The following is a 17,668-nucleotide window of genomic DNA, read 5'->3' on the forward strand; positions in this document are numbered from 1 at the left end:
ATAAATTTCATTGTAAAGTCCGTATTGTTGTACGTATACTTTAAGGTTAAGTCAATATTCCACCTTTACAATACCAAAAGTTTATTGTATAATTATTTAAACAACATTATTTAAAATATGACGGGACATGTTTCGTCTAACTTGTAGACATCATCAGCTGTAAAATATTCAAGAAAAAGCACAAAAAGGACAAGGACAGAATAACACATTGAAATAAAATCAGGCTGCCGAATACGTCAATTAAAATAGTGAGGCTGTTCTAGATTGTTTCGAGCACAAACATTCAAAAGTTGTTGATGAACAAACTTAAAATTATACACATGAGATGATACAGTAATACTTGGTATTAAAATTCTTCTTGAGGGTGCTGTTGACATGCAGTATTCAGGTCCGTATTCGGCTTTTACCAACGGAACTGTGTGTTTTTTTTTTTTTTTTTTTTTTTTTTTTGTCTCGGTGATGTTATGTGAATTGGTTCTATCCTGTAAATTATGTTCCAGTGTTTTATTTATTGTCTCTCCTTAACATGACTTTGTGGTCTTAAATTTTGGTTTTGTCTGGGTTGTATTTTTATTTTTTGGGCGTGTCTGCTGTGGGGACATTATGGTCGGTATTTGCTGTGTTCTGTGTAATGGTGATATGTCGGGTGTCCTTCATTAATATGTGGTTTGGCGGGATTTTAGCTTCCACTGGGGTGCTGTCAAAAGCCCTCGATTTACAATCCAAACACGTCCCTTTTCTGTGTTAAATTTTAAATTCATTTAATATTAATATACTTCAAACATGTGTTTATCATGGGTAATTGTTAAGCTAATCTGATGCATCAGTATATATTTTTTTGGGGGATAGAAAGGTACTATTTATTAGGGATATGAATTTATTTACATCCAAGTCATTTATTTAATGAATATTCATTTTACTCCTTGATGTTGTGTTTGTTTTTTTCTTGCAAGTTTCGTTATTCCTCAGAGTTATTTAATTTTTTTTAAATTTGGTGTATAGTTGTAACCATTATTTATTTATTATATTTTTATTTTATGAAATTTCTGGTGTCATTTTTGAGGTGAATTGCCTTGTGATTCCTAGGATCCCCTCTTCTATCCTTGTAATGGGTAGGTTCCAGCACTCTTCCTTGCTCCTGTGTATTTTTGATGTGTTATTTTCTGTTTTGGTTTCATTTGCTCCTTGGTTATATTTGTCTTGTGTGCACACATCCCTATGACGCACGTCATTCATTATCATTGTTAGGGGGTGTTGCAACAGGTACTGTATTTGGACATTTTTCGTTATGTAAATATATTATTATTATTATTATTATTATTAAATGCGGCCCTATCTAAGATGAATTCTAATGTTTAATTCGGCAAACAAACAGCCCCCCAACTGTTGGAATTAACAAAAGAAAGTTAAAATCCTCGACCCGATCAAGACCCCTTGAACCAAAGGCCAACGCGCGCTAACCATTTAGCTCATACTATACATAACGGCATCAAAATATTGCAACCATAATATAGGCCTACGTGAGGAAAATAAAATGCATGATTTCTACACCATTTCATTTGACTTCTATTTACACATTTCATAACAACTGAAAACCTGTAAGTTCAGTTCTCTTATTGCAAATTAAGGATATACATAAATATCACAGCGATAACCTGTATTTAGGAAAAGATTCCGTAGACCCTTTGCGAACGATATGTTAGATACCCAACATGGCGTGGCTCTCGCAGCTTGGCCAAGCTCGGCTCAGACGATGTCTCAGAGGTTAGAAATTCAATGTGACGTGTCTCGAACGATGTCACAGCGGCCTGTGCTCATAGCCTAGTTACACAACTAGGTTATGAGAAAAGTTATTGGTCTGACTTGTAACAAGACTATTGGGCAGAGGGCAACAAAGTGGTCAACAGGCCTCTAACATCCCACACACTCCACAAGGTATGACGCGATTAATCATTAATAAAACTTATCTGGTGCAATGCACGATTTTCTGATTTTCAATGAAGTTGGCAGCCCTAGCAAGCCTACACGAACACAGAAAATGGTAGGAAATTTGAGTTTTACACTGTCTACATTTTAATTTTTGTAAATAAGAATACTTCTAGTGGTCGGTTAGTGGGTCGAGGAGAAGCGTTGGCACCAGGAGACTCGTAGTGGGGTTGCGCGTAAATAACCTGCGCACAGCACTCCAGCCTACAAGATCATTGTTCAAGACTAGCAACTCAGAATCGCTCGTACATTCTCGCATAACATGCTGCTGCTATTATATGCTAAGAATAGTGAGCAGTCCCTCTAAATTCAAAAAACTTCTGTGTATATTTTTCTTAAGTACGATCGATCAATGCGGAAAAATTGTGTCCGAGGACAAATATATTTTCGACGATCGATGTGATAAAACGATAGATGCAGGGAAATTTAACATGGTTGATATGGAACATTTTTGGGACTGAGCAAATTCAACGATGAATACAGAAAACGACAGTTCCGGAAACGATGCATCGAGGTTCTACAGTACCCGTGTTATCTAATACGGCATATTGCAAGTGTAACTGGGTTCATCATACGAGTAAATTATATTTTTATATATTTGTTTAGTATTAATACAACACAATTGAAAAATACCTACATAGAACTATGGATAACACGCGGAGATCCTGGGAAAATTACAGTGACAATGACGATGGCAGAAAGGACAAATGTAAGGTGACACAAAACAATGACGAACCTGGTTGTGCTAATATCAAGGCCAGAAAATCGTCTATAAAGGAATACACAAAACTGTATGTTATGTTCATGATTGCATTAAAAAGCTTGTGTCAGAAAGTAGGGGGCAATCGTAGAAACGGCTGAAGTGGTTAGCTGAACAGCGCATAAGATTGTAAATAGGGGACCAGAAACACCACAAAAATAGGGTAACAAGAATCCCAACAGTGAATGACCTGCCAGTCCAACTTCAAGCAGTCTGCCAATCTCCATACAAAAGTGAGTGGCATAAATCTTGAGTTCCACTTCTTCTCACTCGATAAAAGACTGGTTATGGAATCTACAGTACCTGTGTTCTTGCATGGAGGTATCAATATTTGACTAGGCTGAATTATATCAGGCAAGAGGAGTTCATGTTATATGCAAGCACCTGCTTCTCATGGGAAGAGGATCACCAGAACAGAACAGAACAGAACAGAACTGAATTGCTGGGTCGAAAGGTGCCTCTATCGCTCTTGCACAGACATTCACAATTCTATGGCTGATTCTCCAGAGCCGGTACTGTAATACAGGTTTAAACTGTTGGCTCAGTTTAAACTTCGGTTTATCTGTTAGTCGTGTATTATAAAACTTAATCTTAAGTTTAACTAGAGATTAATTTTACTGCCATTCATCTACAGTTTAAACTGAAGTTTAAGAATACATAACCTTACAACATGGCAGAACGAATGGATCTCGAAGATATTTTTGAAGTGTTTGAACAAATACTAAGCAATGACGAAGAAGTGGTTCAAATTATTGAACGACCACGGGCACTACGAGTTTTCCGAGCAAGGGGACGTCACTTTCATATATGGAATGAAAAATAGTTTTTAAATAGGTTTAGGCTTACAAAACAGACTGTCATAACACTATTTCAGCAAACTGGTGCTGGAATAAAACATACAACGAAAAGGTAAGAATCTAAAAATGACTTTTTGAACTGTTTGAATGTCAAAAGTGTAAATTTTAGAAAATAAAGTAACTTCCTTCTATTTCAGAAATCATGCTGTAGAACCCCTCAGTCAGCTACTAATAGCATTGCGGTTTTATGCCTCCCATAGTATGTTTATTAAAATGGGAGATTTCAGAGGAATTTATAAGGCCACTGTTTCACGGACTATTTCTGTACTAATTGCACAAGCAATTCTATTTCCTTACAAGTAAAATTACGACAACACTTATTGCTTTCCGCCATTTTACCTACAAGAAGTAAACAAAACATCGATAGTCATCTTTTCTTGTAAGTCACTGCAAAACTTTATCGGCAGTCGTCTTTTCTCACAAGTCACTGCTACCAAGATCGTATATTTCCTTCTTCACTTCAGTTTAACTTAGGCCGGCCATTATATGACTCAACATCTGTTTAAACTCAAGGTACAGTTTAACTAAATCTTCAGTTAAAACCCTCATTATAATACCGACCCTTAATGAAATGAATAGCACAGTTTTTGAAAAATGGATTCAGAAAACTCTCCTGCAAAATCCCGCAGCATCATATGCCCTGACTCCAAAACTATATAACACACAATACCATTCCAGGCTAAAAGGAAACATCACAACTAAAAAGCATGAAATGATTGAATTTATGAAAGCATATAACTAGAGCCTGGATTTCCATGCACTATCAAATCTCAAAATATGCACAATCAACTGAAAAATATGCACTATCAAAATTCAGTTCCTTTTAAAACTTTGTACAACAATTACCATAATTTCTCCAAATTGTCTTGAATTAAGCTCTGTCTACTACATCAAGCCTTTTTATTCTTCTTACCGTCTGCCAATCTCCGCATTCTACTGCTGCTACATTCTCACCGTCTACAGGCTCACTCAGCTGTTCACCGACTGTGCTGCTCCACTCCACTGCTGCTTCTCTGCTGTTACGTCACGCTTACATATTCTACCTTCTAGTAACTTCTGGACTAGCCTTTCTACCACCTACATAAGCGTGCTCCTGCCTCTCTTCGCCGGTCAGGCATCGAGTGTGATTATTTTGGAGTGGAGAGAGCAGCTTATTTCGCAAGCGGCTGGTCTGTTGCGATATTTTAAATTGTCATTCTGATAATGCTACTTTGAAAACCGTTGAACAAACTGGGTGAGCAAATATTTTAATTTCTTCATGTTTGGTGTTTTCTATCAAGACTTAAAGATTGATTATTCAATGCCCTTCTGGCTTTGACTCTAACTAAATCCTCCAGAAGGATATCGTTATTTATCTTCAACTTCACATAGTGGACTATATATGGACAAATGTTAGGAGTGTTGTCACGTCATGCACTCTTGCTTGGTAGCGCAGTGGTCGCGCTCAATGTTAAATGATAGGGTTTAAGCAGCCTGAAAATCCCCCCTTTTTCCTCCCACCTCTGCCTGTCTCCTTTTTTTTTTCTCCCCATGGTTTTAATTCCTATTTTCTATTTTCTAACATGCTCTAATTCTCCATTTTGTTATCCCTGGTTGGGTTTGATAAATAATTGTAAGTGTGGCCTTTAATCAGTATTGTGAAATTGTATTATGCCCCCTTTTTTCTTAAGGTTTATGGTGCACCAAAAAGATTAATTATGGTTGTGTATTAATCACGGGTCTTAGGTTTTGGAGAGACTCCTTGGTGCCGCTTGTAAAATTTCTAGTCAAGATCTATTGTAATCTTTTTAAATCGCAAAAAGGTTGTGCCTGTTCTGAAATTGTGGTGATTGCATTTTTTTAAAATTCTTGTTTGTTGTACACCGCGTGTTCTAGTTATTTATGGTATAAATATAAACTACTCAAAATTGATTCCCTTTTCTTTAAATCTTGTCTGATGTTTCCTCTTTTCCCTCTGTTGTTTTTCTTATATTGTACTTACGACGGACAAACCTCTTGGTCGGTCTGGCAAAGCTCCACTGACTCTGCTGATTTAAAATGTCATTTTTAATACATTAGTTTTCGTGTCGCTGTTATCTAACAAGATAATGGGTTTTGGTATCCAACATATGCCTTTCCGCGGTCTGACAACTTCCCTCCAGTAATATGATACCTGCTTGCTCTAGGTACTGAGTTGCTCGAAATAAATACAGTTTCGTAATCTTTGAGTCGCGGAAAGATCCCATTATTATTATCTGTGTTGTGATTAGATATCTTTTTGGTCATACCTAGAAGTCTTATTGTACCCTGTATATATTATCTCACGCCACAGCTCATCCGTTTATCTGTCAGCACATTCTCAAGCACAGAAAATGATCTTTCTACATCACAAGAAGTGACAGGTGCATACTTAAATGAAGACATTTGGGAAAAACTGAGGTCAAATTGTATGTCTCTTGCATTTTCATGTGATGATGATGGTGATGCTTGCTGTTTAAAGGGGCCTAACATTGAGGTCATCGGCCCCTAATGGTACGAAATGAGACGAAATGGAATGACAAATTAAAAGTCCAAAATTCTCCACTGACCAGAATTCAAAACGTGAAGACGAAGAATGAATGGATGGAGATGAATTTAAAACAATCAGTGGATGCGACCCGTAATGCCTTACATTCACAGATTCTGAGGTCAAACAATATGATTACTGACCAAGGGACTGCTGCTATAGCATAACATTGAATCGTTGATGCTTGCAGTCTAAAGGGGGTCCAAAATCCAAGTTATCGGCCCCTCATAACGGTACTTATCACTAGGATTGTAGAACCATGGTATTTGTCACGCTGCAGTACTAATCAAAAGTAGCAGAGACTCACGGTACTCCTCACATTATGATACTACTCACAGGTTATGAAATTCGACATATACTACAGACCTATGGTTTTTCTCACATTGCGGCGCCATTTACAGGCAACGCAACCCTATGGTGTTCAGCACATAAGAGTACTAACCACAGGGACCTTCTGCTATCCCGCGGTTTTCTTCATATAGTGGGTACTAATCATAGGCAAGGTAGAAACATGGTAGCTATCATCCCATGGTCCCGCTCATAAGGTGGTACTAATCACAGGTACTGCAAAAGCCGATCGCACGGTGCTCCTGTGTGCTACTGATCACAAACCTATTTGGTACCTAATATAGTAGTACTACGCGCAAGTAAAAGCGACCCATGATGTTCACCGCGTGGTGGTACTAATTACAAGTAGTTTCATGGTTCCAAAACAATCATCCCTTGGTCGCCCCTTACAACAGGCAGGGGATACCGGGTGTATTCTTCGTCTGCGTCCCCCACCCACAGGGATTTTTGCATTTTCACCACAATGCGTTTTTTATAAGCTTGACGAATTCAAAATTAGGATTTCAACGGATCGCTTTGTTCAACTTATCTCTAGCTCCTGCAGCTACTTCTCCGTGCGATGATTGCAGACACATTTGAATCATCCTCAGTAACTGGTAACGATTGCCTGCTGTGATAACAAAGACGTGTGACAAGTAAGAGTTCCCGATAGGAAATTCTAGGACAACAACTGAAGAGGGTTCAGAGCAAAACCAAGGTTTGTAAGTTGCTATCTCATTAACCTTTTAAGTGCTGAGTTACCAGTTGGCTGTTTGGTACCTCAGTGCTGAGTTTTTTCATTCGAATGTAAAAAATTTTTTAGAAGCCTCAATTTTTAACTTATCAGTGGGGTAATTAGCTTAAAGTGTTTATAAATGTTGTTTGTTTATAAATCTAAATGCAAATGGAAAATCCTACACTTATGTTCAATATTATTTTGAGAAAAAACAAAATTACACTTATGTGCCCATGCGTGCATTATCTTTGTACAAAGTAAAGAGCCCAAAATAATATTATTTCCTAAAATCTGTAGGCAACTAATACATTTAACTTCTTAGAAGTATATAAGTTGATATTTTAAAATACTTTCCAAACCTAGAATGTGGTGATAGTTATATGTTTTCTACTGGTTGTTTGTGATGCTGATTTGTTCAACTATCTGCACCAACTCCACTGGCACAACAGTTTCTAAAAAATTAATGATTTTCGGGTTGTTATCAAACACTACTTGGCCCTCAGAGCCTGTTACAGTTACTTGAAATTCTGGTGAAGAAAAGTAATCCATCCGCGACGAAATTAGCAATAAAATAGCTTTTGTACTCACCGTGTTTTTCTTCTTTCATTAAGAAGGAGGCTCCGTTTCTCTCTCATATACAATATTTTCAGCACTCTCTCTATCACTCTCACTTTTCAGCACTCTCTCTATCACTCTCACTTTCAAAATCGCTTAAGAATTCCTTAAAATGATTATCTCCATCATCACTTTCCGCTGTGGTTAATAACTGAAAGATTCTGTGATCCGAAGTAACATCGCTGCAAGAGCAAATAAATGGTTGTTCCGCCATGTTTGTTTACATCATAGATGAACTCCACAGACGTCTACAAAAAGCTCTGTAAGTTACTTCCCGAAGCTATAATCTCTGATCAGTTAGTTCTACATAATACCCAACAGATGGTAGAACATGTCAGAGATCAAATTCAAGTGAACCGGGAAACTCAAAAAATTAAAATTCTCGTGCACCGTCTATAGACGGGCATAGCACTGGTGGACCGGCCGCGTAAGCCCATCTATAGGCGGGCATAGCACTCATCGGGTTAACGTGGTGTCACAGAAGTGTGATACAAGTTTTGTTTTGTTCATCTAACATAGGTGAAGAAATGAGCCATCAATAAGTAATGCACAATTTACAGTTCAATTCATAGCAATGTATAACTGGGACACCTTATTCCTAAGAATTTCAGAGATCGACGTGAGGCCTTCCGGCTTACGTCAATGTTTACTCAAGCAACAGATAAGAAAGTGCTTGGTTAATTGGATTATAGAACCTCTAACACATGTACTAACTTTGGTTGTCTCATAGGATGCCAGGAATACATTCTGTCCCTCTCTCAGTAACAGACATACTGTATAAGGTGGAAAAATGGGCCAAATTAAGCAAACCAATATTCATAAAAGGCACTGTCATGCAAATTAACATTATATATGTGCCAAAGTCATAAGAAAAGTCATAGTATGCAACATAAACATCCAAATATTCGCTATTAAATCCAAAATCTTCAAAATATGCATTCTGCATGAATTTTCTCCTAAAGAGGCCAAAACATGCAAACATTAAGGGAAAAAGAACGGTCATTTGGAATCTTTAAGCCATAAAATAAATATCTGCACAGTTCGAGAATTGTAACCAGCCTATTTAAAAACATGCATTTGCATGGAAATCTCAGCTCTACACATAACATACCAGTCCCCAATCCTGTTCCAATAAATGCAGCGTTAACGATACTTTCACGGCCCGGACATGGGCTTATGCCGTGTCAAGAAAACAAGGTGAAACTATTTACGTTTCGCAGAGAAATTTGCTCCGCATCTTACGAAGAAAATCTCGACTATTCACGAGGAAGACTTCTTCAATAATGAGGGTTTGAATTTAAGAATGCTTTATGGTTGGAGCTGTAGTGGTATGCTCATTCGTCACGAGGTGGCTTGCTCTAGTATTGCAAGCGGGAGCTGACGACAACATTAAGCTCCAATTAAGATGTTCTATCACACCGTGTGTGCATGAGAAGTATCACAGAGAGGACATCAGACGAATCAGGGACGAAGGTGGTAGAAGAAATAAACAGAAAATAATAAAATAAAACGCAACAAAAACACCAGGATAGAACAGAGATGAAGAATGGAATGAAAGTGTGTGGCTAAAACCAGAGGATGATAATGATGTGAGACAGTGTGGGAGGGGGCATAACCGGTGTACACACATATGAACATAACACATCTTGAAATCAACCATCTGGTGATGACGAACGTACGAATTTGGAAAACACTAAAACGAAATAACAATAGAGAAAGGACAGGGAAAAGAACTACCTACATAAATCGTTAATGGCTGGCAACAAGTTATTATTTAATTGATAGCCAGTGTCCCTGTTGAAACTGTTAGGATTTTTACGTATTCCCACAACTTCCCACAGTTCTCTGCCAAACAGAAAGAGTTTCATCTGATTTTCTTGACACGGCATAAGCCCAAAAGTCCATATCATGTCAATAAATACAGTGTTGTCACATATAATACAAAAAACTAACATTGACAACCAGTATGTTACTGATGAAATGGCATAAACTCGTGGTCATGAGGTTTTAAATTATCACCATACCACTGTTTCTTGAACCCAACTGAATTAGTGAGGATGCAACTCAAACATAATATGAAAAAAGAGAATATGACTTATTCATTAAGGTCCATTGTTTGTGGTGGTGGCTTGAAGGTAACTACTTTGTTATCTACAAATAAATTGTATTTAACTAAATTTAATAACACTGATTTACATATTAACGGCTTACGTGCAAATGAGGTTTAATTAACATATTTTTAAGTTATACTTTTCTGGGACTTATATATATTTACATATAAACAAGTCTTAACTGTATGAAGGGAGTTCAATATATAATGCAACACTATTTTTTTCTAAAAATAGGTTGGTTTTATTGAGAATTCAACTATACTATGTTATTCCCTAATCCTTTTGCTTCAATACTCTATTTTTCAACATAATCTCTGTTCAATAATATGACCTTACGCTACCATAATATGAAGGCCTATATGCCTCCATCGTACCACTTGACTCGTCGACGTTGGAGTCAACGTCGGAGTCAACGTCGTGCTGCATCGATAACTTCCCCATCATTCACGTTAGCCCAAACAGATGGAAGTCAGAAGGCACGAGATCCGGGCTGTAGAGTGGATGAGGAAGAACATCCACTGAAATTTTGTGAGCTCCTGTCGGGTGTGCAAACTTATGTTAGGTCTTGCATTGTCATGGAGAAGGAGAAGTTTGTTTGACTTTTTGTGGCTACAAACACGCTGAAGTCATTTCTTCAATTTCCTTAGAGTAGCACAGTACACTTCAGAGTTGATCGTTTTACCATGAAGGAGGACATCGAACAAAATAGCCCCTTCAGAGTCCCAGAAGACCGTAACCATGACTTTACCAGCAGAGGGTACATTTTTAAACTTTTTCTTCTTGGGAAAGTTGGTGTGACGCTACTCCATGGATTGCCGTTTTGTTTCCGGTTCGCAGTGATGAATGCATGTTTCATTGCCTGTGACAATGCTTGACAAGAAACTGTCACCTTCAGCCTCATAACGAGCAAGCAATTCCGCACAGATGTTTCTTCTTTGCTCTTTATGGTCTTCCATTAGGTGTCGAGGAACCCAGCGAGAATAATAATAATAATAATAATAATAATAATAATAATAATAATAATAATAATAATAATAATAATAATAATAATCGTATGGCCTCAGCTACCGTGTGCAGACATTTCAATCTGACGCCATCTGGCTGTCTGCTCACCAATTTTGACGTTCTGTTTTATTCTAGGCTCACTAGATGACAGACCGGGTAAACCGAAACTCTCTTGGGCGTCTATGGCTAAGATTTTAATGAATTTTGTCGGGTAAACACCAAATGTGCCACCAGAGATCTTTTACATGCTGACATCGTACAACATGGAGTGTTGGACTTTTTCCGCCCTTCAAAAACCCGACTACCAACAAGGACATTGAGTTCAGCAGCGAGGTGTTTGACTGTGATTCGTCAATCACCACGAATAAGGGTGTCCGCACGTTCCAACTTTGCAGGCGTCACGACCGGCCGGCACACGGGACATCAGACCGGTTTGCTCGACCTTGCTGTGATGATGAAACACGCCACACCCAGTGACTGACCACGCTTTTGTCCAATGCCAAGTCTCCATAGACATTCTGCAAGTGCCTATGAATATCTGTGATGCCCTGGTTTTCCGCCAAAACAAACTGAACAACTGCTCTCTGTTTGGTACGCACCTCCGTTACAGCCGCCATTTTGAAGGCTAGTTACAGCGCTGCCACCTAATGGAAATTAATGAAACTCTAAGAGACAACGCGGGAATATTCAAAGATGTCCCAAACAAAATTCCAATTTTTTAAAACCGAAATTGGCCGGGGAAAAAAATGTGTTGCATTATATATTAAACGCTCCTCATATTTAAAAAGAAGCTTGTAATATTATATGACTGTTGATATCTTGATCATAGCCAGGGGACTTCCAGTTTTACATGAAATCCAACCCACAGGGACATGATTTATCATTTTAAAAATTCCACATATACTGGCTGGGATTCAAAGCACGGTCACCTTGGTGTGAAGCCAGTGACAATTCTACTCGGCTACTATGCCCTAGTACTATGTATCTGTTGGTGTATAAACTTTAGGATTACAAAAGTTGAGCCTTATAAAAAGATTCAAAATGAGGTATCATATGTTAAATTAGTGTCCACAAAGGCATAACTGCATTTAATCAGCAAAGGAAAAACACAAGGTGACATGTATCAACTAATCATTTCCACATTCAAACATATCACAGTGGATACTGTAAAAGTGTCATGCACGACCACATTTGCTATCTTGATTTATTACCACTGAGAGCCAAGTTGCAATCGGCAGTGGATGCCACTTTGACGATGTTCACTCCTTGGACGTCACCAATCACTCTGCTGGGCTGCCACTCTGTTTTGAAATGCCCCAGCCCCGTCTGACCGTCGGCTCCCCAGCCGCATGCGAACACCTCCCCCTTCTCGGTGATGAACATACTGCACAATAAACATTAAAAACCGATGTGTCAAGAGCCCTGCTGGATTGTCTAGTGAAGTCACAGCATGATTTTCCATTTATATAAAAGTCTGTCAGTTCTGAGGGACTTATTAAATTGTATCTTTCAGTTTTTTCAGCACAATAAATAAAATACTATATGTGCTGAAGTTTCATTTAATAAATCACTACTAGAGCATTTAAAATTAAGAAGAGATCTTTTTTGTATTCTGGGAAAAAGACCAAAGGTGTCTACTACAATGTTTCAGAGTAGAATACTTTGGAGAAGGTGAAACAAGATTTGGAACTGGATGGACAGCGCCAGGAATTTGATGAACTCTTCTCTACTGCACATACATCAAAGATGAAAGAACCGGGCAACTTGACCGTGTGGTTAGGGACGCGCAGCTGTGAGCTTGCATCCGGGAAAGAATGGGTTCGAACCCCACCGTCGGCAGCCCTGAAGATGTTTTTCCATGGTTTCCCATTTTCACTGGGGATGCACCTTAAGTAAGGCCAAGGCCGCTTCCTTCCTACTCCAAGGTCTTTCCTATCCCATCGTCGCCATAAGATCTATCTGTGTCGGTGCGACGTAAAAAAAAAGAAAAAAAAGATGAAAGAAGATTATAGCAAGATAAAATTAGACAGGAAAACTTTACAATCTACTGTCAGCCTAATGGAGGAAATTGCATTCTGAGTTGGTGCATGTGCAATGACATATTTGAGCTCTTTCTATGTTGGCCTAACAGCTATGGAGATATGCAGGACTGAACTTGCAGCATGCTCAACTCTATTATCATTGCTATCCAAAGCTCATGATCAACTTATGTTCTCTTCTCGTCCAGTAAATATTAGCTTCATGAGGCCTACAGAGCTTTTCATATTTTCTCTGTCCTCCATGGTTCTTCATTTCTAAACCCAATGTCCTCTTTCATTAACGAGACAATACTCTTCCTTCTTCAGTCATGAGAATGACATTGATGATAACCAGAGCCCGGAAGTTAGGCAAATTGCCTTTTTTACCTGGGTGGATATATCGAAGTGTCACACAGAGACAAACATGTTTCCGTATGTTTGGGAACCGTAGGACCAGTTATTATTTTGCCTTTTTTTTACCTATTTTAGCTTCCATAGTCTTTTTTTTTTGCCTTTTTTTAAGTTGTTATGGATATTTTCTGCTGTTATTTAGTATTAAAATTAATCAGTGGAAAGAAAAAATAAATACTAATGTACTGTATTAATAATAAAGAAAAATTTCATTTTAACTTAATAGATAAAAAACATTTACATAAACAATATTTTAATATTACACAAATCTCTACTGAAAACTACACAAGCAAAATGGTTGAGATGGTTGCCAGGTCCCGTCCTTGTTATGTAAAATTAAGTGCTAGTGGTGGTTACTGTTTCAAGAGGAAGTACAACAAAGTTATTATTTTTGATTTTAGATTAGTTAATTTTTGGTGTGTACTACCTTCTTTGTTTTCTTTGATTGATTTTTTTGATTTTCTCAATTTCCTTTGCTACTAGGTGTCTTACAGTTTGTTTTTTGTTGTCAGGGACTTTCTGGATAGCTGATTCAGTCTCTGTAATAGCTGTTTTAGTGTGGCATTATTAAGGTTTTGTTTAAGATTGTGTTTTTGACCTAGTTTTAATAGGTTGGTTTCATCTTGGGTTAAAGGTGTGTCCGAAATGTTAACATGTTCACAAAATTTGTGTTCAACTAAATCTTCAAAGCTATTACATATGTATTTATTCTTAAGTTTACTTAATTTGTTTTCAATGGCTTTTCGTTTTTTCTCAAGTCTCTTATGTATTTGTGAATGTGTGTTGTAAGACAGGTCCATTCCGGTTTATTGTATGTGTTCATAAGATGGAACTGAAGGAGGAAAGTTTTTTCATTTAACTGATCCTTCTTTGCATTGAGGCTCTTGATTTCACTTTTTAACCATGTTGCCCATGCTATTTTGATGCCGCGTTGACAGGATACTGATGTGATGTTGCTTTTCAGATTAACAAAGTTAGGAGTTATGTTATGCTTTAAGCATTCATGGTTGAACCTAATGTCCTCGTTGATGGTTAATATTTCCAATTTTGTGTTCCTAAATTTAATTGCTTTGGATGTTTCTCGACCAATGAATGACGAATTATAATCATTATAAAATATCAAAGGCATCTTCTTAATGGTGCTGATAGTAATACTTATTACATACAGTCGTATCAGCACAGTAATTTTAATTCAAAATGGGTTTTCGGATTCTAAGGTCCATCATCAGTGTTGAAATTATTGAAAACATTTGATTCCACAGGAGTGTGTTGTCAAAATGAGCTAAAATAAGTTTAAAAAGGTTAAAATGGAGCCCTGTTGAGGCCAACTGTAAAATAAGAAAAAAAAAAGTGTAAAAGTATGCAAACAATACATATAAACTTACAATGATGTTGTAAAAGGTACGACATGCCATAGGAAGGGCTGGCTTATCCTCGTGCTCAGGCGTTGCTTGAGTATTAAAAAAACGTTCAGCTTTAAGTATGGGGCACAATGGAAGCACATGATATTACGTCACCTCAAGGTTGTGGACAAAATGTTGCTTACGACAGTTTAATTTGTTGCTTGTTTAAAAAGGCCTAACATCTAGGTCATCGGCCCACTGTTTAATTTAAAATTTTATCAGGTTCCCTTATCTGTGCAAAGAATATCTCAATCCATAATATACCTTTAAAAATTAATTTCATGTCCTTTTTAATCAATAAAAAGCTATGATTATTGTTATAAATGTGTTCTGTTGTACTTTATTGTCTTGAAATGTATTTGATATCTTTGATTTAAGGCTCACCCAGTCCTTCCTATATATAGAACATATTGCGGTCATCACAAGTGAACCTATATACTACCAAATTGGTGTAGATATTTTTTTAAAATACTATGTGAATTACATATATATTCTGATATTTTATTTCTGGTTCTAAATGCTGCTTTGAGTTGAAATTTCTTAAATATATTAGTGATTTTAAAAACTTGATTTTCAAAATGCGTAAATGTTACATATTGACAACGTTCAAAGATTTCCTTTCTTCTCTCATTGTTTTTCTTTTTTACATATCATTTTGTCTACCATTTCTGGGTTGTACTTGTTTGCTTTAGAAATTTGTTTTACAACTCTATAATTTCTTTCAATTTGTTTTCATTACTCATGAAATTTTTTTGTGGCTGTTGTTGAACAACAATGAACAGAAATCAGTGAAGCAACAGAAGTCCTTGTTATCATTTAATTTTATCTTGTCATCATGTTGGGTAAACAAAACATTTAAAGACTGAAGTGTTTATGCAAAGCAAATTATTGTATGTAGTTTTCTTATTTAAAAATTATTAAATATTTAGGCCTATGAAGAAATGGACTACGAAGAAGATTTATGTTCTTTTACATTTCCTGATTTAAATTGTATTATTTTGTAAAGTATAGAAAGGGATGTGGAATTGTTATACATGACTTGTGAGGCAGGGTGTGCCACGTGTAAGTGGCCCTTTCCTGTCGTTTTATAATATCCGCTAAGATGCGAATTCAGCAGAAAGGATTATTCTAGATCATTGTCATTGACCAAAGTACAAGTGTTTTTATTGGCAGGTATATTAGGATTTTTAATTGGTGAATGTGGTAAACTGGAGTGTTGCTATTGGATATTTGTAATCACTTGATTTGCTGTTTGTGGCTCCTCGCGTGTGCGAGTTAATTTGCCCGCGTCTTTGAATTTGGATCACTACAGCAGCTGGACGCATTTTGCATCCGTCCCGCAATGGGTCTTCAGCCGGCAAAGGTAAGCACTATGTTATTGTCTTATGTTATTTAAATGCATTCTTGTGTTTCGGACTATTCCCACCTAATGTAACTTCAGTAATTATGTAGAATTTCACTTTGTGTGCCGGAGTTTTCCACTTTTACCAAAATAGAGCATTTGTATAACTTAGCGATTGTGCTAGTCCGCAATGTGGTTTTCGGAGGCAGACCTTCTTTTCTTAACTCTAGTTGTAATTGTAAGTTACTGTAACACTTTCTTGAATAGCGTAAATAATTTTGTTTCGTTCGAGGTTGCCTCCTTTCATTCCGTAAATTTAACTTTAATGTGAACCTCTACGTCAAAGTTTTCATTCCGTAAATTTAACTTTAATGTGAACCTCTATGCCAAAGTTTGTTCATGACTGAAGAGCTTAATTGTTTCCCTTACACTCTCTTGTTTTGTGTCTCAAGTATAAGTTAATCCGCAGTTCATTTATATGTTCATTCATAACTGTATGTTCATTTTCTCAATAAATATTTGTCTGTATGGTGTATGTTGTAAAACTTTTCTCCCCCATAACGCCATACCTTCCCATGGACTTCATAGGGTTCCAGCACCTTCCACGCTCCTCTTTTAGTTGTCATTTTTAGGCCTGTAAGTGCTTCCTTGTATTTGATTTAAGTTTGAGTACCGGTATTAATAGTTTTCTGTCACGTTTCCATGCTCTGATGTGAATTCACCGCTACTGCGTCATTTTACTATTTCTTCATTCGCATTTTATGTCAATATTTAATATTATTATATATATTATTTTTATTTTTGCATTATTATTATTTATTATTCTGTTGTTTTATTCACATTATTATTATTATTATTATTACTATTATTCTATTTATTATTTATTTGTGTACGCGCTCTAACCAACAGTTACATTTTTAATAATCTATTAATATAGCTCTTGTAAGCTGCTTGTTTGTGAATTCCTGGGTGGTTGGAGTTTTTGTTGATAGTGGTGATGGACTTTGTGGGTTTCCTAAAAATATAAAAATTTATCCCATTGTCGTTTTTTGTTTATGTGAGGTCCAAGAAATTTAACATTTTATCATTTCCTTTTCCCATAGTGAACCCAATATTATGTGACCTTGAGGTGACGTTATATTATGTGCTTCCAGCGTGATCAGTACCTGATTCTGAACATTTGTTTAGTACTCAAGCAACAGCCTGAACACAAGGATAAACCAGTCCTTCCTATGATATGTCGTACCTTTTACAACATCATTGTAAGTTTATATGTACTGTTTGCATACTTTTACACCAGGGTAGAAAATCTCCAGGATGAGGAAATTAGACAGAAGTACATGGATATGATTAGTGAGAAGTATCAAACAGTAGACAGAAAGCAGGTTCAGGATAGAGAAAGAGAATGGGTGGCATACAGGGATGCTGTAGTAGAAACAGCAAGGGAATGCCTACGAACAACTGTGTGTAAAGATGGGAAAAGGCGAACATCTTGGTGGAATGATGAAGTGAGAGCAGCTTGTAAACGTAAAAAGAAGGCTTATCAGAAATG

At 37.0% G+C, this 17,668-nt stretch overlaps 1 protein-coding gene across 9 annotated transcripts in view; it reads right to left on the reverse strand.

Annotated features, from left to right (window-relative positions):
* The window catches only part of LOC136879020 (RCC1-like G exchanging factor-like protein), an 82,256-nt gene that overhangs the window by 17,442 nt on the left and 47,146 nt on the right, over positions 1 to 17,668 (reverse strand). For all 9 annotated transcript variants that reach the window (XM_067152725.2, XM_068228929.1, XM_068228926.1 and 6 more), the window contains one exon: positions 12,154 to 12,326. In XM_067152725.2, the coding sequence (XP_067008826.2) occupies positions 12,154 to 12,326 (173 nt within the window). The remainder of the gene's footprint in view (positions 1 to 12,153; positions 12,327 to 17,668) is intronic.

The sequence above is a fragment of the Anabrus simplex genome, chromosome 8 (assembly GCF_040414725.1).
Source record: "Anabrus simplex isolate iqAnaSimp1 chromosome 8, ASM4041472v1, whole genome shotgun sequence".
NCBI classification, from domain to species: Eukaryota; Metazoa; Arthropoda; class Insecta; order Orthoptera; family Tettigoniidae; genus Anabrus; species Anabrus simplex.